Here is a 21819-nt window from a genome sequence, read left to right as displayed (position 1 = left end):
CTGCTAGTGTTGGAGGGTCTGCTGCAGAGGTGGGGGTGGCTGTGGCTCACCGTGGGGGCCTCATCTATTCTTTTACCAGGAGAGAACATCATTCTCTCTTCATTTATTAGCCCTTTACAACTTACTATACACTTTTACATATTATTTTAGTCCAACCTAAATTTTGAGTGATTTCCACCTAAATCTTCTTGGGGCTATTTTTTTCCCATTCCTCTTTCCTATCTTTTTCTTTGTCCTTAAATGGAAATTCTTCTTGATTTGTCAACCCCTCTACTATTACCTTGCCTTTTTATTCAGAGACCCTGTTTTCCAGCACTTTTCACTTAATGTATTACTTTTTAAAACCAGTCCAAATGTGTTCATTTCTTAGCTCTATCACCCTATATCTGACTGGGCCAAATGTTTGCTGAGCGGATAGAGAAGAGCCACGTGTCATACTTGCTTATGAACACTTCATTGGCTGACCTCAGTGATCTTTTGAAATATTAAAATGAGTTACAATATTGATCTTTGGATTAAGAAATAACGTAATTCTATGCCTTTTCCAGAGTCTATATTACTGATTACAAACATTAAAATTGCATTGAGTGCTGTGATGTGTATCCCACCACATTTTTCCCTCTGGAAAATGAATGGATCTTTCAAGTTATTTATCTGCTAAGTTATTAAACTCTGAATATGGATAGATTAATAAACCAGACACTAATGATTCCAATTTACCTCTAACAATCTGTTTTCTTTTTTAAAAAGGGTGACTGTGACAAAACCTATGGATCAGAATTTGTCTACAGTGATCATGCCAAAGAACTTATTGTAGGGGAGATTTTTGTTAGGGTCTATAATGAAGTCCCTACTTTCCCACTCGAGGTAAGCTCTCTATTTTAAATTTTGTCTGACACCTTTGATCATTTGTTATTGAAAGCTACTAGTTTATTCACATTGAATACATTGAAATAATACCTGTTTTTTGCCAAATGCTTTATACTAACTTGGGTATGTGATGGGGTGACCATTGATAACTTATGATCCTCTTTATTTTGAATGTTAAAGAATTTAATTTTGTGGATTCATGAATAAGAATTTATTCCTTTCCCAGCTGTTTCTGATATTTTATGCATAATGCTACCCCACTGTACCATGTATATATGCCTTCAGCTTTACTGTTCTCTCATGGAAGTGTAAGGGCATTTACTTACTCATTCCATCATGTTGAATATCAGACCACCAGACAGTAGTCCGTCTCTGTCCCATTTTTAGAAGAAAATAAGAAAATAGAGGTGGAAAGCAAAGAGAAGTTTTAGAAGATGACTGGGGTCACACCAGGTCATCTCTTGTGATGATCCCAAATCACTTCTGGAAGCAAATGATCTTCTTTTCCTTCCGTAGTGCTTGGAAATCATGTAGGAAATTTTTGTTGCAGTTATTTTGGAGGGGTGGCAAAGAGAATTTGTTGGTTGATTGGTTTGTAAGGAAGAAAGAAGTGAGGCTATTTCTCTAAAGCAAAGAGTTTGCTCTTGGAAAAAAAAGAATTTACTAAACTGTAACATTTACTATTTATCACAGAATAATATCTATAAATAGCTGCTAAGCAGAATGAGTTCAGTGATTTGTGAAATGTCTTTGAAAACTGTCTTTTGAATTTATAATCTAAATATATATAATTTTTAAATATAAAACTATAACCAAATTGTAGAAGTTACATATCATACTATCAATACCTTGGTAAAGGGAAGACATACGCATCTCAGAATTATTATACTGAGATACTGATGGGAGTATATCAAATCTCTAATGGATTTGGACAAAAATGTTAAACACTTCCTAATGCAATTGGGTTTTGTCCCCTTTCTCCCCCTTTCCCCACTTAATCCATAGGTATATTCATGTGTATGTATAATTTAATCACTTTCATGGCTTGAAGTATTTTGTTGTTGTTTTCTCTGCTGTGGAGTCTTTGTTATAGGTTATTTCTAAGGGCACACTCGTTTTTAAATATTTTTCCACTCAACTTAGGTTCCAAAAGCATTTGCTGCAAGTCTCTTGGATTATATAGGCTCCCAGGCCCAGTACCTCCACACATTCATGGCTATCACTCATTCTGCAAAAGTGGAGTCAGAGCAACATGGAGACCGCTTGCCAAGAGTGGAAATGGCTTTGGAGGCTCTGAGAAATGTTATAAAATATAATCCAGGTGTGTGACTATACCCTTGATGAATAAGATCCTACAATGGAAGAGCCCAAAAATTCCAGTTCTCAATTTTACCAGGGAAATGCAGGAAAACTTGTACTTGGTTATAATGTTATACTTTATATAACATTAAGAGGAATTGACCCCATAATATTTTTACCTCTAAAAAGAGAGGTAAAAATGGAAAGAGAGGTCAGGTCACCATGCTTAGAATAATTCGTATCTTTAAGAGCATATGACTTTCAATGAGTTGAAAAGGCAGAGTAGCTTGCTAGTGTAAAATATCACATTGATGACATAAATTGACATACTAAGTATCAATATAAGGGCTTAAATTAGATTTATTTATTAGGTGATCTCATTTTTGTGTCTTCTGGTCCCTAACACAATGCCATGTTTTTGAAAAACTGCCTGAAGTTTTTGGTGTATAAAAACTGAAATAGTAAAGTGAGAATTGTCACTTTTAAAACATCTTTAAGAAGGACATTTCCAAGAACATTATCACTCTTGCCTGACTTCAGGGAGATGGATGGGTGAAAATCTGAAAGCTTCTTCCAATTCTAACTTTGATAACAAGTATAAAATATAAAACCTAAAACAATATATATTCAGTTTAAGTTACATGAAGACCTCAAATCTTTTTTATTAACACTTAATATTATCTTTCATGTACTTCTTTGCTCTTTTCACTATCTATTACAGTAATACATTATTCAAATAAAATAACCAACAATAATTAAATATTTAAGAAAATAAGTCATTCCCATGGTATATATACATGGGGATGTTTTTAAAGGCAGTATTATAAAATCTGAAGAAAACTTCATTTCTTATTGTTTGGAGTTGACATATTAGATACAAAGGAATTGCAGTAAAGCTGGCTATTGATTTGGCACCTTGTTTATAATGTAGTTCTCAAGTGGCAGGGTTCTAACTCAGTCTTAATTAAAAGCCAGATGATGTCACACTCTCCCCAAATGTAATTAGGCTGACTCTAATTACTGTAGCTCTACAGTCTTGAGGTAAAGAGTAAAAATACCACCTTACACTTAATTTTTGAGTTGTATTTGGATTGTGTGTTTGATAAATTTCTTGTTTTTAGCCTGTGGGTTAACTAGGGGTGGGGATGGAAAAGACGACAAAACAAACCTAAGATAGTCTAATATCATTTAACTTCTTAAGATTTACTGCTCCTTGTGATACTTCATTCACCTTGTGTCACAAATGTTAAGAAAAGTTTACCAGAGACTTATAATTGACAGTAAACAAAATGTATATCAGTTTCCTAAAGGTGGATAATTTAGAACATCTCTTGGAAATAAAAATTAAACATTTTATTTTTACTTCCTAGGCTCTGAAAGTGAATGCATTGGGCACTTTAAGTTAATATTTTCTCTTCTTCGAGTCCATGGAGCTGGTCAAGTCCAGCAGTTGGCTTTAGAGGTAAAAGAATTTTGTACTAAAGCATGTTGTCTTTCCTACAACTTACTATACATGGTTTGATCCTTGATTAATCATCATCTAAAGTTGAATGGAAGTTTGCATATGGTTTTTTTCATTTTTCCTATTAAGCCAAGTGAATATGTTTTTAAAATTTGAATTAATATGCTCATTTTGAAGAGCAAGTATTGTACAGTGTTCAAGGTACTTTCCCTCTGTGATCATCGTCTGTCATGCATTAGAACTTGGGATGCATTTGTACAGTGTCATGTGGCGTGAGTTAAAGAATGGGCTTTACTTGGGAAGCTTGGAAGCCACAGATCAACAAGAAAAGGAGGCAGGATTTCCCAGATCTCTCAGTGTCCCCACAGAGAGACATGTTGAGACCAGGGCACTGTGCTGGCTGCACACTGTGGGTTTGTGTTCCCTCCCCCTAAGTTGCTCTCCCTTCTTATGGTCTGGTACAAAAGCAATCTTTCCAGTGAGGGTGACAGACAGACACCTGGTATGTTACGCTGTTTACAGGAGCTGTCTAGGAAAGGCAGCTGCCCAGAACCTGTGGGCCTTGACGGTCCAAGAGTGGTTGGAGGCCCCTCCTTCAGGAGAATGAAATCATTGGTCCCACAGGAAGCTGTTTGGGTGGAGCCTTTTCCTCTGGGAGAAGCAGGAAGACCCTGGTCACAGGGGGCTCCTTGTCCAGGCAACCCAGAGTGAGCTCCCAGGGTCTTTTTTCAGATGATCCTGCCTATTATAACACACGATTTATTATGAAGAACACCAAATTCAACACTGTGGTAACAGTTTAATGAGTACTTTATGAATGATTAAGTGTTCTTAGATTGCAGTTTGGTTTAAAAAAGATGTTTAATAAAATAATAAATGTTAAATTGTTCAAAAACCTTAACAAGCATGTTCTTTAAATTGAAAAGCATGCTTCTCCACTTAATTCCTTCAAGTATCTTGTAACTCTTTAAATAAGCATTATTAAATCTAGGATATTTTGCTTTGAGATGCTGACCACATAGTTCAAGTTAAGTGACATTGATCTTTAGATCAATGTATATAATAAGTTAGACTTAAAAAGTCATCCTCCTTGAAAGAAAAACATGCATATTTCTGTATAATGGAAAGATAGACCTAATCTGTTGTGCTGGGCACTGAAGACATTTACTTTCTCCCTCTAAAAGAAAAAGTCCCAGTAGTAAAGATGATTATCTTCCTAATCACTTGCCACCCCAAATCTACAATTGGAAAGCACTACAGTGTACACCATAGTTCTAGAGCATGAACTGGTGTAGAATTGAAGCCTTCTTATAAGCCTCAAGATTGTGAATGGGTGCTAAAATATTTGTTTAGATGATTATATTTAATTCTTACCTCTAAATTAATAGAAGGCTAATGTATATAATATATGCATTAGCATTAACATTTTTTATTCTCAAAAGAACAGGCCAATCTTTTAAAATTAAACCCTTGCCTAAAAATTAAATATATTGTCCTCCAAACATTTTTCTCACTTTGGTAAAGCCTTTAAGTTTATTTAGGTCTGACTAATTTGACTTAATTTGTTTAGGTCCAAAATTATTTCCAGAACTCTTAACATCCTATTTATTAATTTTCAGGTTGTGAATATAGTGACGTCTAACCAAGACTGTGTCAACAATATTGCTGAATCAATGGTTTTGTCCAATTTATTGGCTCTTCTACATTCTTTGCCATCAAGTACGTATATTCACTGGAATTTTTGAAACAACAGTACAGTCAACCCATTGAGGGGAGCAGTTACACAGATGATACAAAACCTCTGACACAGTGTTATCTGTGTTTTGTTTTGGAATATTTTAAGTGGTATTCTTTTTTTTTTTTTTTTTTTTTGTGGTACGTGGGCCTCTCACCGTTGTGGCCTCTCCCGTTGCGGAGCACAGGCTCCGGATACGCAGGCTCAGCAGCCATGGGTCATGGGCCCAGCCACTCTGCGGCATGTGGGATCCTCCCGGACTGGGGCATGAACCTGTGTCCCCTGCATCAGCAGGCGGAGTCTCAACCACTGCACCACCAGGGAAGCCCTAAGTGGTCTTCTTTATATTAGATGTGTCTTTCTAATTATGTTTTTACATAAGTTAATTATTTTGCATTTCTCATATCAAAAGTTGAAAGAGGTAAGAGAGATCGAAAAGCAAAAGGAAAATAATCTAGGATTTTCAATTTGTTGAGTATAAGCTACACGTGAGTAATTGAGAATTGACTAATATTCCATGGTTTATTAAAAAAAAAACACACACACAGTTGATCTTGGATGATAGGAAAAAATGCTTAAGATAAAAATCACCTTGTGTTAGCTTAAAGTTCAATCCTGCATTATTTGTCCTTTACTGATTTGATGCTGATAGCGACTGTTACCACCAAATGGTATCAGTTTTTTAAAATACACCAACCTGATTTCTTGAATACAGCCTGAAATAATATAGACTCCTTACAAACTGTACAGTCTTCTAGCATAAGTGCTAGGATCAACCTTGAGATTGCTTTTCAAAGGCAATTGGCGATACTAAGTCCAACTTTGCCACTTAACTGTCAGCAGACATTGCTCAGTTGGCTTTGCTAGCCCCTTGGAAGTCATGTTAATCTTGACTTCACACCTATTCACCTCCTTGAGAGCAGCAACCTGTCGCATTCGTTTTATGCCCCAGTGCCTTGCACGTGTTAGGGTCAGTGAGTTGAGTGGAGTTCAGTTTCCATTGAATATTTTTGTTTTCTTTAATAAACCACGTTTGAAATAGCTCTTTAAAATGACAACTTTTAAAAGTCATTCACAGATTATTTTTATCATCCCTACAACCTTAGTTGGTTTTTCTTTTTTTTTAGTTTTTAACAGCTTTACGAGGCTTCAAACAATGCAAAATTAAACTGATTGATGAAGTGAAGAATGTTACAGAAGTCATAACTTGAAAGTTATTTTATATTCATATCGGATTTATATAGTCCAGTCATTATTTTAATCTTACCGGTAAAATAGCTGACATCTAGATATCTCAGCCTACTCTGCTATCATTTATATTTTAGACTAAATTATCTTTAACTGTTTGCTAAGGGACATTAAAAACATAAAATGTTAACTTCCTCTAACCCCTACAAAGACTTGTTTTCCTTTGAAACTATGGTTAGAACAGTGGTAGGTTTTCAATGAAGTACTGTTGCTTCTCTTAAAAATCTGCTTTTGAGTGTTTTTTCTCCTGCCTGTTAACTTAGCTCAGTCTGGCTACCATCCTTTGTTGTTTTAGTCTCAGCCTAATACTTGGCAGCCTTCACCCTCTTTGCCAACTCTTTACTCCTTTGGTCACCTGTCTGTTGTTGCCATTTTGACTTTAGAAAAGTCCAGTAGCTGAGTCTACTTCAATGACAAGGGTGAGAAGCGCACAGACTATGTGCAGAAGGATGCTATTGTGTCTTAGATTGGAACAGTGTCTTGCAACTGCTACTTCCTACTCATTTCTCTAAGATACTAGCACCACATAAAAATTGTAGATCCCTGAATAGAGTGTTCTCAGGGTGTCAGGAGGTGAGAAGATTTTGTTTGCACAGTGAACAGTGAGGTAGCAAGACAGTATGGCATAGTGGTTATGAGTGTGGATTTTGGAAGTCAGACTTCTATAAACTTCTATATACCTCAGTGGTATAGTGAGCTATATCTCTCACTAGCTATGAATCCATGGGTTGGTCAAACTGGGTCTCAGCTTCCTCACTCATGGAGGCCACAATTCCTGTCTTGCTGGTCATTGTGAAGATGTAAGTATAATACCCTGTGTAGAACACCTAGTTCAGTGCCTGGCACTGGTGCCCAGTAAATGTAAGCTAATGTGATGATACATTCTTTGAAATGTCTTTTACTTTGTAGGTCGTCAGCTTGTTCTGGAAACTCTTTATGCTTTGACATCAAGTACAAAAATAATCAAAGAAGCAATGGCAAAAGGTAATGTATGGAGTGCTTTCTCATCCAGTCATGCTCAGTAATGGTGAGGCTTATTTTGAGCTGCTTTGTATAGTCTGATAAACTAGAAGAATGCTTTGGAAGGCTTACAGTTTAAAAAAAAAAACAAACTGCATTGAGTTGAAACAAGGTTGAAAATGAATTCTACTATGATTCTATGATTAGAAAAGTCATTTTTTTTTATTTAGAGTATAAACACTAATTCTTTCTTTCCTTCACAGGAGCTTTGATTTATTTACTAGACATGTTCTGCAATTCAACACATCCACAGGTTCGAGCCCAGACAGCTGAACTTTTTGCTAAAATGACAGCAGATAAACTAATAGGTCCAAAGGTGAGCACAAAATGGGTTCTTAGAAAGAAATTACTAAAGCTCTGTAACTTTGATAACGGATTTCATGAGCGTTACCAAAGTCTGAGATGGTGAGGAAATAACTTAATGTGAAAGTTGGAAGATCGACATACCTGAAATTATTCCTATATATTACTAGTTAGAGAAAAATTATAGTCGGCGAAGCCTGCACTAGAATTGAGAAGTCTTAAGAGAGTATTTGAATTATGGTGATAAAACTGTTCATCTCCCTTGAAGAAAGAACAAAAGTATATTTAAGTTATGACGGATGATACGTTAGGTTAGACTTTCACACTTCGAGGATTGGCCTGTGGAGGTAGCTTGTGAAGGAGATACACCCCACACCTGTATTAGTTAAAGCCATATAGCACGTGAGTGTAACGGCACCTTTGCTTCCCCTCTCTGCAGGGAGATCTCCCATTAAGAATCTGGAGCTAACAAGATGATCTCTGGAACCATGGTCCAATTTGCAGAGCAGGAACCTGTTAGAACAGCACTTCTAAATAGAATTGCATTCAGACACAGGTGTAATCAAAGTCCCCTTTTTCTGTTATTAAATCAGTTTCACATGAAGTAATGCTCACTGAAGCTAGCCCAGATATGAAATGAAGGCTCCTGAGCCTCCACTTCCAGAGTGTTAGGTTTTACTTTACATCAGTAAAACACATTAGATTCAGTTGTTTTTTTTTCCTTGTCTGATCTCCTGAGAATCTGTCACAGGACCTGGAACAGTTTTACTTTGGGAATATGGTTAATAATCTGTCATCAACAGGGTTGATGGGATAAGGGCGATTGCATTTGGATACCTATAGCAAGGGTCCATAAAATCATGAACACTGATTTTTAAAAAAAAATTTTTGGCCACACCATGCGCGGCATTTGGGATCTTAGTTCCCCGACCAGGGATCTAACCCGTGCCCTCTGCATTGGAAGGCAGAATCTTAACCACTGGACTGCCAGGGAAGTCCATGAATATTGATATTTAATATTGAGTTTTCTTAAAGCTAGAGTTGGGTAGCACATAATTATAATGTCTAATATTACATGTTTTAAATAATGTTTTAGATATTTAAAATAAATATGTACTAGAATTGATTTTTGAGCGCTTCAGTAATTTTTTGACCTTGAAATACATGAGGGACAGATTTTACCAAGGTGAATATATTTACACTTAAATTTTCTGTATAGGAAAAATACAAGTGTCAGCTCCTTAATTGAATGATTTGCAGCAAGAGATTCTAGAACTGGGGTCAGTAAACTTATTTTCCTTTTTGGTAACAACTTTATTGAGATATAATTGACATGCCATACAAGTCACACATATGAAGTATACAGTTCATTGGTTTGGGCAACAACAATCAATTTTAGAAACATTTTCATCAACCCAGGAAAAAAACCCATTCCCTTTAGCAGTCACTTCCCATTCACCTTCCCCTTAGCACCTGGCAACCACTAACCTACTTTCTGTCTCTATAGATTTGCCTATTCTGAGCATTTCACGTAAATGGAATCATATGTGTCTTCTGTGTCTGGCTTCTGTCACTTAGCATAATGTTTTCAAGATTCCTCCATGTTGTAGCATGTGTCAGTACTTCCTTCCTTTTTATTGCCAAATAATATTCCATTGTATACATATACCACATTTTGTTTTTCCATTTATCATTTGAAAATGGACATGTGGATTATTGCTTTTTGGCTATTCTGAGTGAGGCTACTGTGAACACATGTATACAAGTTTTTGTGTGGATATGTATTTTATTTCCCTGAGAGTAGAATTTCTGGATCATATGGTAACACTGTTTTAAACTTTTCAAGGAATTATCAGACTGTTTTCCACAGTGGCTGCACCATTTTACATTCCCACCAGTGATGTGTGAGGATTCTGATTTCTCCACCTCTTCTCTGACACTTGCTATACTGGGTGGGCCAAAAGGTTCATTCAGTTTTTTCCGTAAGATGGCTCTAGTAGCACTTAGCTGTCTTTAACTTCATTCAAAACAATTTTGTTAGATTGAATGTGACAGCTGTCATATCAACGTGCATTTAAAAAAAGACTTAATCAATATTGGTTCATTTTTGTGTAGCCATTTTAATATTGAACATTTTTGGCATATTATGCTTTATTATTTCAAGAAAGGTAAAAATGCAACTGAAACGCACAAAAAGATTTTTGCAGTGTATGGAGAAGGTGCTGTGACTGCTGGAATGTGTCAAAAATGGTTTCAGAAGTTTTGTGCTGGAGATTTCTCGCTGAACGATGCTCCACGGTCAGGTAGACCAGTTGAAGTTGATAGCGATCAAATCGAAACAATAATTGAGAACAATCAATGTTATACCACGCAGGAGATAGCCAACATACTCAAAATATCCAAATCAAGCACTGAAAATCATTTACACCAGCTTGGTTATGTGAATTGCTTTGATGCTTGGATTCCACATTAAGTTAAGCAAGAAAAGCCTTCTTGGGGCTTCCCTGGTGGCGCAGTGGTTGAGAGTCTGCCTGCCAATGCAGGGGACGTGGGCTCGTGCCCCGGTCCGGGAAGATCCCACATGCCGCGGAGCGGCTGGGCCAGTGGGCCATGGCTGCTGGGCCTGCGCGTCCGGAGCCTGTGCTCCACAGCGGGAGAGGCCACAGCAGTGAGAGGCCCGTGTACCGCAAGGAAAGAAAAAAAAAAAGCCCTCTTTACCATATTTTCTCATGCAATTCTCTATTGAAACGTAATGAAAACGTTTCGTTTTTAAAACAAGTTGTGACGGGCAACAAAAAGTGGATACTGTACAACAGTGTGGAATGGAAGAGATTGTGGGGCAAGCAAAATGAACCACCAGCAACCACACCAAAGGCCGGTCTTCATCCAAAGAAGGTGATGTTGTGTATATGGTGGAATTGGAAGGGAGTTCTCTATTATGAGCTCCTTCCAGAAAACCAAACAATTAATTCCAACAAGTACTGCTCCCAGTTAGACCAACTGAAAGCAGTACTCCATGAAAAGCGTCCAGAATTAGTCAACAGAAAACACATAATCTTCCATCAGGATAACGTAAGACCACATGTGTCTTTGACAACCCGGCAAAAACTGTTACAGCTTGGCTGGGAAGTTCTGATTTATCTGCCATATGCACCAGACATTACACCTTAGGGTTTCCATTTATTTCAGTCTTTACAAAGTTCTCTTAATGGAAAAAATTTCATTTCCCTGGAAGACTGAAAAAGGTACCTGGAACAGTTATTTGCTCAAAAAGATAAGTTTTGGGAAGATGGAATTATGAAGTTGCCTGAAAAATGGCAGAAGGTAGTTGAATAAAAGGGTGAATATGTTGTTCGATAAAGTTCTTGGTGAAAATGAAAAATGTGTCTTTTATTTTTACTTAAAAACCGAAGGCACTTTTTGGCCCACCCAATATATCTTTGTTGAGTATAGTCATCCTAGTGGGTATGAAGTGTTATCTCAGGGTTTTGGTTTGCATTTTCCTGGTGCCTAATGATGTTAAATGTCTTTTCATGTGCTTAAGTGGCCATTTGTACCTCTCTTTTAGAGAGTCTGTTCACATCCTTTGCTCATTTTTAAATTGGGTTGTCTTTTTACTATTGAGTTGTAATTGTCCTTTATATATTTTGGATACCAGTCCCTTATCAGATATATGATTTCAAATATTTTCTCCCATTTTGTGGATGTCTTTCCACTTTACTGATGGTGTCTTTTTTTAATTTTGCTGAAGTCCATACTATCTTTGTTGTTGTTGTAGCTTGTGCTTTTAATGTCATATATAAGAAGCCATTATCTAATCCAAGTTTACAAAGATCTATGCCTGTATTTTTTCCCAAGAGTTTTATAGTTTTAACTCTTGTATTTATGTCTTAGATCCATTTGACCCAGAAAAGTGACACACATCCTGTTTTGTGGATGCTCTCTATCATGTAACTGACACTGTTTCCTTTAGTTCATTGGCTGCTAGGAGTTCAGGGCTAAATTTGTAATATATTGCTTGCAATTTTACAGAGCATTTGATGTTTCCTTTGTGTACTGACTTCCTATTAGTCTCATTCATTCAAGTAAGAATCTGAATGAGTATACTCAGAGTATACACTGAATGAGATATTCATTCAAGTATGTGCTTGTGACAGGGGCTGAAAATACAGCGACAGCAAGACAGACTTGGCCAGGGAAGTTTTCTATGAGATGAGATTTGAACACAGACTTGAATGACACAAAGGAGGGAAAACTATGTGAGGACCTGAGGGAAAAACTTATCTTTCCAACCTTCATTTTCCCTTTGTCCTTATGCCTCAGACTAATTTTCAGTTTGTGTGTATGTGTGTGTTGGATATATTTTTTTAAGCTGTTTTTTAAATCCTTTCTGGAAAAAGGCACAGTATAATGTGAAACATAATATAGCAAAATAAATGCACTAAAAAATACTTGTACGACACAAAGGTAGCATGAGAAAAATTTGTGAGGGTGTGGGGTGTGGGAGGGGTGGAGGGACAGGGCAGCTAAGGGCCTTCTGGGAAGAGGGAACAGCATGTGCAGGGCAGGATCTGGCAGAGTGGTGTGCTCTGGGAACTTCACACACCACTGGTGCTGAATTTCTTAATGTTTCTTAAATTTGAGGAGGAGAGAGGAAATGAACCTGGATAGGTAAGTAGTAGCAGGTCGTAGTGAGTCTTGTTACCTTTGCATAAACCAAGGTTTATCTGTTCTCTCAATCCAGAATTTTTGGATGATAGTTGTGGCCCATATCAGCCATAACACAAATTACAGCAACATTCTATCTTAGAGAAATGTAAAGCAGACCAAATATTGAGATGTTTCCAATAGGTCTTTTTTCTTTCTCAAACCTCCTCATCTAGGTTCGAATTACATTGATGAAATTTCTCCCGAGCGTTTTTATGGATGCCATGAGAGACAACCCTGAAGCTGCCGTCCATATTTTTGAAGGAACTCATGAAAATCCTGAGTTAATTTGGAATGACAGCTCCAGAGATAAAGTGTCCATGACAGTTAGAGAAATGGTGCTCGAGTAAGTCAAGAGACACGCAGTAACTTAGGGCCTTCAGATGGGGTCACCGGGCAGGCAGGCATGCCTCACGTTGTCTGTCACCTCTCTAAGGCTTACTCTACGTGCATGAAAGTGTGTCTTGTGACTGAAGTTTGATGTCCTTTCCCCCTTTTTTTTCCCAAGGCACTTTAAAAATCAGCAAGACAACCCTGATGTAAACTGGAAGGTAAAGTATACTTTTATTCAGAGGAAGGAATTCTACATTTTACTGTAAATTTTTGTTGTTTTTTTAAATTCCTGATGAGTGAGTTTAATGCCAACCTTTTAGATACTTTGTCATTAAGAAACTTAGGTCTTCCCCTTGAAAATAAGGTTTTAAACATAAAAGTAGGAATACTCACTTTCAGAGTAAGTAACTTAATCAAAGGACTTTTTCTGAATTTTGTTAAGAGAAAATAAAACAATAATTTTGATTTGATTATATAATGACTATTTAAGGACTAGTTAATTTCATAACGATTTCTTTAATAGGGTTTTTATTTCTTGCTTAATGTACAACTAATGATGAGTAAGTGACTTGACTATTCTTTCTCTATTTAAAGTTGCCTGAGGATTTTGCTGTGGTGTTTGCAGAAGCAGAAGGTGAACTTGCTGTTGGAGGAGTTTTCTTGAGAATCTTTATTGCACAGCCAGCTTGGGTTCTAAGAAAGCCTAGAGAATTTCTTATTGCACTGCTAGAAAAGTTAACTGAGCTCCTGGAGAAGAACAATCCTCATGTAAGCTTTAGCTGTCAGCCAGACATTTCATATAGTTTGCTAAACACTATTTGCTAAACATGTTGATAGTGTTTCTGTTAAAACACCATCCTCATTGACCATACATTAAGAATTGGCTACCTCTTTCAATGTAGCAGCCACCCTTAAATTCACATATGCCTTGTCAAAAGTGAAACTTCTTGGTAAAAGTTGGAGTTATGTATATTGAGAGGATGCTATTTCTAACAATTATAGTAGCTCTGAAAGGTTTCTTCCGTCCCATTTCCAGTGATTGTATGGTTTTAAGGAGACACCTAAATGTGCAGTGTAGAAACCTAAATGGAAGTGTGTCCTGCTAGGGCATTGCCATAGATGGCAGGAATGACCCTACTTAAAAAAATTGACAGGGGAGTCTTAACTACATGGGTGAACCCTGTACCTATGCTCAAAGCCAAAGGCTAGCAGGAAAGCAGGAGTGAGTAGGAAAGTAGACTTGGTCTTGGCTTGGCAAGTCATAAACCCTGATGTAATATAAGGTTTTGTTATTTGAACTCATATATTGAAAATAATTGAGGTACATAATTAATTAAACAAGCTGGCTATAGAGGTGATTAAGAGCCCGATCTGTGGTGTTAGATGGTCCTGGACCCCAGTACCAGCCCCACCAGTGACTAGCTCTGTGACCTGGAGTAATGCCTCCTGATTCTGCCTCAGTTACCTCATAGAAAGGTAACAGCATCTGCCCCTAAGGCTGAAGTTTTCATGAGTTTTGATAAATGTGGAGTACTTAGTATAATGTCAAGTACTTAGAAATCATTAGTTACTATCATTAGCTTTGCAAGACTTCAAAAAAAAATTAACATTACGTTAGATATTTACATATGTCTCTTTCTATAGTCACATTTTCTCTTTACTAGGATTTTTACTACATATATAGTTTGCTTAAAAAATGAAATCCTCAGAAAGGAGAAACTTGGAAACAGAAAAACGTATAACATTTTCCTTCTACATTGCTTTCTTTTTCGGTGCATCCCAGCTTCCATGTTTATTTAAGACATGTTATGTTATGGATATATATGTTTGCATATAATGGTATAAGCTACAGGTTTTTGCAATCCATTTTCCACAATAGAAAGTGCATTATGGCAGCCAGACATGTTAATTAGTAGGATTTTTAATAGAACTGGGGAAAACATTTTCGCTAGTTCTTCATTCTCCTGAATTATTGATGTTCTTTGATATTGGCATTTCTATAACATTATCTGAAAATTTCTAGTAATATCTTTTGAGAGGTGATTTCTTAATAGACATCTCTTTTATCTGCAGTAGAAATGAGATGTGGAATAGAAATGCCCAGAGAAAGGCTGCTTAGATTAATGTATCACATTCTTAAAGTCTTTTAAATTCATGCCTTTGTCAAGATGGGGAAGTTTGTTGTTCTTTTAGGATTTAGGGATCACTTTTAAGTATCAGCACTTAGAACTTGTGGGCCCTTAGTAACACCAAATAATTACCAAGGATGTTTAGGACTTCATCAGTATTTTACAGTTTGCTTGTTTGTTTGTTTTATACCCTCTCCAGGGAGAAACTCTGGAAACTTTGACAATGGCAACAGTATGCCTCTTCAATGCACAGCCTCAGCTGGCTGATCAGGTCCCACCATTGGGCCATCTTCCCAAAGTTATCCAGGCGATGAATCATAGGAACAATGCCATTCCTAAGAGTGCCATTCGAGTTATTCATGCCCTGTCTGAAAACGAGGTATTGATGAATCCATTTAGTAGCTTATAGTTCTAGAATTTATCTGTGCTCCCTCTTCCTGACTAATGTACATTGAAGTATAAATCCCTTTCCTACCATGTGCCTTAATCCATACGAGCCTCATGGTATTGTAACAATTCTTAAACTGGTTTAAATGATCTGATTAATAGGAGACTGAATTTGACTTAGTTCATTATTAAACTTGAGCTGAAGGGACTTCCCTGGTGGTCCAGTGGTTAAGACTTGGCGCTTCCACTGCAGGGAACATGGGTTCAATCCCTGGTCGGGGAACTAAGGGATTTTCGGCGTGGCGCGGCCCAAAAGAAAAAAAAAACTTGAACTGAATGTAGGTTTTTCATATATTATTGTGGTATTTACCTTGTTACATAAAATATTGCTAGTCTACAAGTAACCTTCTCTTTTTGGGCACTTAGCTGTGTGTTCGAGCCATGGCATCTTTGGAGACAATTGGCCCACTGATAAATGGAATGAAAAAGAGACCAGATACTGTTGGTCTAGCCTGTGAAGCAATTAACCGAATGTTTCAGAAGGAGCAGAGTGAATTAGTGGCACAAGTAAGTGACTTTCTAGATTTCTATTTTAGGGAAGGCAACATACCAAACAAATAGATTTTCACTTACTTAGCACTGATTTTGGTTTCCCTGACTTGGCAGAGAGGTAACTTGTGAATTTGTGCATGTGTAATTTTATATTTTATACACACACACACACACACACACACACACACACACACACAGGCACATGTATATATACACACAGAAAAGGTGGGCCAGCTACCCAAAATCCTACCAATATCAAAGTACTTTTGTGATGTCTGAATTTTAAATTTTGGTTATTTACTAAGCATTTATCCTTAACTTGCTTTGTAAAATTTATTTTATCCTTTTTGGAAAGATTCATTCTGTTTATTCATTCCTTTGTTTCTTTTAAGTCATGTTCAAAAAACATGCCAATGTTTTTATAGTCCTTTTCAAAGAGACTACCCATCTAATGAAAAGAAGACTTAGTGGGTACCAATGTTGCAGACATCAAGGGAACAAAAAAACATATAATAAATTTAGAAGCCATTGAGAAAGTGATCTTTCTAAAATACAACTCTTAAAAGTGTAACTCATTCTTCACTTAAAAATCCTTCAGTGGTTTACCATTACCTGCCAGATGACAAAGTGACATTTGACATCCTTAGCCTGAATACAAGGCCCTTGCATCCTTATTATCTGGCCCTCCTATTTCCCAGCCCCTTTTCCTCTCACATCTTCTCTCCCCATCCACCCCCACTTCCATCTCTGTTCCTTGTTCAGTCAGGTTAGAAGTACTGAGTACATTTCAAGGAGATAATTGGATGCTCTGAGGTTCAAACTTATAATTGGCTAGGAGGGTTGTTGTATTGGAAAGAACATGAGTTAGTTCTACCACTTGATGGCTCTGTGACCTCAGGCATGATATTTACCCTTACAGTACTCAGATTACTCATCTGTAAAATAAAGTTATGACTTCTCACAGGGTTGTTCCAAGAATAATATCTGTAAAAAAGAGGTAGACTGACTTAGTTACTTCCACCTCTTTCCTTTGAATCTCAGAGTGGGCAGTGAAAATTGTGTGGTAGCAGAGTATTACTTAGCTTTTATTAGGCTGATAGAAAATGTATGGTGAATGCAAAGGTTGATGTTTTAAGAAAATGTGAAAACTAATATACTGCCAATATTGTTGCCCATCAGTACATGTCCTTAGAGGAAGCAGACCAGTATACTCGCTGAAGCTCAGGTTCTGTACTTTATAGGTCCAGACACAGATTCCATTACTATCTCGCTCTGTGACTGTCAACATGTTTTACCCTCCATGCGTTGATTTTTCCATCGGCAATATTATAGTTATGCCTACATCATTAGGTGTTGGGAGGATTAAGTAAAATAATCAGCATATAGCATTTAAAATAGTTGATGGAACAGAATAAAATCTCATTAAGTAAAAATGTCATTATTATTAGATACCCTCACCTCCAAAATTCTGCATCTGGCATTAAAATAAAATAAAGCAGAGTGTCCTCTTCCAGATATGGTTCTGGGGGTGAAATTATTTCCTCAGTGGATGGCTTACATTTTTTAAAGCGTATATATTTGTGTTTGTGTCTCTCTCTATATATGTAGACACACAGACACATATATACACACATGTACACACATATGTATACTTGATATTCTCTTCTAGGCCCTGAAAGCAGATTTGGTCCCATACCTCTTAAAATTACTTGAAGGCATTGGCCTTGAAAATCTGGACAGCCCAGCAGCCACAAAGGCTCAGATTGTTAAAGCTCTCAAGGCAATGACTCGAAGCCTGCAGCATGGAGAACAGGTGAGTCTACACAGAGGTAACTTTGATCTGCCGATTACAAGGCATTTTCAAAGCCAGGTGTCTTGGCCATTGGTGATCTATGCACCTCAGCTCAGGTTCCACCTACAGGTGTGGTTCTTGACCGTAACTGGAGCAGATCCCAAAACCAGGGATGGACTAGCATAGCTGCCTCATAAAACACAAACTATATACTCAAATAGTCACTGGGAGGATTCTTTCTCTGGATAGTGGTAACATGTTGCACATTCTTCAACATAGAAGAATACTGAGCATTTAGTTGCCGGTTAAGATTAACTTTCAGTTCTAGGAGTTACTGTGGAGTAGTGATAACCGCATTCATTAACCATCCCATAATACCATTTTAAAAGATACAGAACATCATTTTAGTTTCATCTCCTTCCGTTATTAGCACTTACAAAGTGTTGGCTTCCTTTTTGTTGTAACTTAGATTCTATTAATGTGTTTCAGCTGCATGCATATGCTGAGTTCAAACCAGTTCAGTAATTTAATTTTCCTCATTGGTTTTATTCTTAATGTTGCTTCTGAGGAGTTCCTTATTCAGTATTATTATATAGCCCTATCTAGTAACGCTCTCTTTTTTTAAGGTGAGGTGAAATTTACATAACAAAATTAACCATTTTAAATTGAACAATTCACTGGTATTTAGTGCATTAACAATGTTGTATAACCACCACTTTATCTAGTTCCCAAAACTCTGTACCAATTAAGCAGTTATTTCCCATTTCTTCTTCCCCTCAGCTTCTGGCAGTCACCACTCTGTTTTCTAGGAATTCACCAATTCTGGACATTTCACATAAATGGAATCATACAATATGTGACCTTTTGTGTCTGGCTTCTGTCACTTAGCATGTTTTCAAGGTTAATCTGCGTTATAGTGTGTTTCAACACTTCATTCCTTTTTAAGGCTGAATAATGTTCCATTGTGTGTATATGCCACAATTTGTTTACCCATTCATCTGTTCATAGATGTTTGGACTATTTCTACCTACTAATGTTCTTCTGTAGGTTTAAATTGACTTAAAGCTCTCCTTTAGTGAATCCACTGTGTTTGTGTGTTCCAAATAAAGAAACATTTTTTATGCTGTTGTCCCTCCTAGCAGTATTATCATTTGAACTATTTAAGGTGATAATAAAGAAGAGAGACAGCATGTGCTGCTGCAGTCATTAACTATATGTTGAATAAAGTTACCTGTGGGCGTTCTGAATGCCAAGCAAAGGCACTCCTGTGTACCATGCACCGGCAATTGTCCTCCCCTCCAGATTCCTGTTGATGACAATTAGCAGAGCAACCTTGACCCCCACCTTCCACTCCCAAGGAAAGGAAAGAATTATGATAGTTTCCAAAATAGGAACTTTAGCACCTTCACAACTAATCACTTCCACCATTGCTTCTCCCCAAGGTTGGGACAAAGAGTCTTTTGGACTCACACAGTCCCCGTGTATATCTCTACTTTAATGCTTACCACTAAGTTATCTGGCATTGTCTGTCTCCCCTACTAAACTGTAGGCACTTCAGGGACAGAGAAAGTCTTTCTCATCTTTGTGTCCACTGTGCAACCCAGTGATCTGAACTTTGATCTGAACTTTGATATGCGAAAGATATCCTCTACATTGGAATTTCCTAAACTTTGTTTTAATCTATGTCACAGAAAGAAACATGTCTTCCATCTTAGTCCAATACACATTTACACACATGTTATTTATACTCATATGTGTATATATATCACAGAACAATTTTGCCCACTTTACATGTGATACTCTGATGCTTTCTATATTAATCTATTTTATTTTCTCAAGCATGTTGATCACAACTGTCTTAATAGGTTTCTTAAACTTCTAACAGGCCACATCCATAGTTTGAAAAAGTGCTTTACATTGTAGCTTGAGGGACTTCCCTGGAGGTCCAGCAGTTAAGACTCCGCACTCCCAGTGCAGGGGGCCCGAATTTGATCCCTGGTCAGAGAACCCGAATGCCACAACTAAGCGCCTTAATGCCACAATGAAGATCCCATGTGTCGCAACTAAGACCCGGTGCAGCCAAATAAATAAATAGATGTTAAAAAAAAAAAAAAAAAAAGTTGTAGCTTGAGTTTTGCAGTAACTCCTCCCCAAACCCCTTCCTCGGGAATACTTCATGAACCCACACCACACTGTCAGCCAGTTGTTACTATCACAAGAACATCTTCATGCCAAAATTACATACAAGTCAGTAAGTTCAAATAGTAGAGTCCAAGTTTAGAGGGAAGACTGATTTAGGGACTTCTTTGCATCTGGCTTAATGAGATGTGCCTGGTGTAGAGTGTCTGATGAATGTGAGGTCTTGGTTCATCTTTGGTTCTTTCCTCAGCTGGCCTCTTCCTTTTGTCTTGGAAGTTTGCTTTTTCTCTTTAATTTCATCTACCAACATCTAGCACTTAGTTTGTTTAAATTCAAAGAGTTTGTTTTACTTCCCTAGGTGAATGAAATCCTGTCTCGTTCTTCAGTCTGGAGTGCCTTCAAAGATCAGAAACATGACTTGTTTATTTCTGAGTCACAAACAGCAGGATACCTCACAGGTAAACCACACCCAATTCTCTTCCCTAAGACACATGGCAGAAGCCACTTGGACCTTTCTTTTGCCCTGTCTAGACTAAAAATGGCATTTAGAGGGTTTTCCTAGGTTCCTAGCTACCTGTCTTGGAGATGCTGTGGGCATGCAGTGGACCTCTGGTTCTAGCCCAGACAGCATGCGAACTGCTGTGGTGTTGAATGTGTGCTGACTGCAACGCGGACTCTGCTTAGTTTTGATCCAGTAAATCCATGGTGTCATATGTTGTATTTGGAGTATGGCTGTATTAAAATGTTTATCTTGAACATGTAACAAAAGAGTAGAGAAATATCTACTCAGAAATATCAGTATCAGAAACATGACAGCATCGTTCCATTCTGTCAGAATACTAGGTTGAAATTCCAAATATGCATACTCACATGTGAAATATTTTTTCTTCAAAGTTACCAGTGATTAATCTGAAGTTTTACTAAATATTTAGGGTTTATCTTTTCGTGGGAGGAAATATGTGGGTATCATAAAGGAAAGGATGTTTTACTGCCTAGGGATCAGAAGATAAAACACTTCAGAAGCTTGGGACATTTGTCCATTTGACAGACTTATTTTAGTAAGTCTGAAAATGAAATATGGTCTTTGGTATAAAAGTTTTTTTTTTTTGGTATAAAAGTTTTTAGTTTGAAATTAACCTGAGGAATATTAAGTGGTTCTTGCAGTCTGCCTGAAATTATAATATTTTTAAAATGTCAGCCCTGCGTCCTCCTCTAACCAGAGATGATGTAGGTAAATTGAGAGAAAAAATTAATTACCCAGCGTTTCTCACACCAGTGTAACTGTTTTAATAATCTTGATCACTAGTATAGAAATTTATAAATCCTGAAGACCAAATCTTAAATATTCAGAAGTGAGGACTTTGGAGAAAGTTTTACATGGTTTTAATTTTAGACGTGGTTGTGACATTACTGTTTTTTCCTCCACTGTGACCTCTTTAATATTAAAACACTAAAATTTATAATCAGACTTATAGAGTTTATGAACATGTGGTACATGTGTGTACATTAAGAGTAGAGTGCCATGGGTTTCCCTTCTACCTTTCCCATCCCCTGCCCTATGATGTCTATGGAGAGAAATACCTAGAATATAGTCTTAGTCTCTTCCATATCTCTTTCAAATTCGGGGTAAAGCTGTAGCTTCTAAGTAGGAGTATGTTCTTATAGACACACTAAAAACTTTACCTCTTTAGACTCTTTTCCCAAAAAGTTTACACAATACCACCTTTTCATGGTATTATATTCATTACTTTGTATGTAAGAATGGTATGATTGGAAAATCTGCTGTATTTTTTCTGGCTGAGAGTAAACTTATTTAAAATTTTACCTTGAAGAATAGGAAGAT

The 21819-nt window shown here is 37.1% G+C and overlaps 1 protein-coding gene across 3 annotated transcripts in view; it reads left to right on the top strand.

Annotated features, from left to right (window-relative positions):
* Window positions 1–21819, top strand: part of DNAJC13 (DnaJ heat shock protein family (Hsp40) member C13) — a 125344-nt gene that overhangs the window by 98398 nt on the left and 5127 nt on the right. For all 3 annotated transcript variants that reach the window (XM_082655005.1, XM_082655003.1, XM_082655004.1), the window contains 13 exons: window positions 751–867; window positions 2014–2191; window positions 3540–3631; window positions 5251–5350; window positions 7524–7598; window positions 7838–7950; window positions 12821–12990; window positions 13153–13195; window positions 13572–13745; window positions 15306–15485; window positions 15920–16060; window positions 17715–17858; window positions 20335–20434. In XM_082655005.1, the coding sequence (XP_082511131.1) occupies window positions 751–867; window positions 2014–2191; window positions 3540–3631; window positions 5251–5350; window positions 7524–7598; window positions 7838–7950; window positions 12821–12990; window positions 13153–13195; window positions 13572–13745; window positions 15306–15485; window positions 15920–16060; window positions 17715–17858; window positions 20335–20434 (1627 nt within the window). The remainder of the gene's footprint in view (window positions 1–750; window positions 868–2013; window positions 2192–3539; window positions 3632–5250; window positions 5351–7523; window positions 7599–7837; window positions 7951–12820; window positions 12991–13152; window positions 13196–13571; window positions 13746–15305; window positions 15486–15919; window positions 16061–17714; window positions 17859–20334; window positions 20435–21819) is intronic.

The sequence above is a fragment of the Grampus griseus genome, assembly GCF_964374135.1.
Source record: "Grampus griseus genome assembly, chromosome: 5".
NCBI classification, from domain to species: Eukaryota; Metazoa; Chordata; class Mammalia; order Artiodactyla; family Delphinidae; genus Grampus; species Grampus griseus.
The sequence above is the reverse complement of the archived record's forward strand: the minus strand, read 5'-3'. Positions and strand labels throughout refer to the sequence as shown.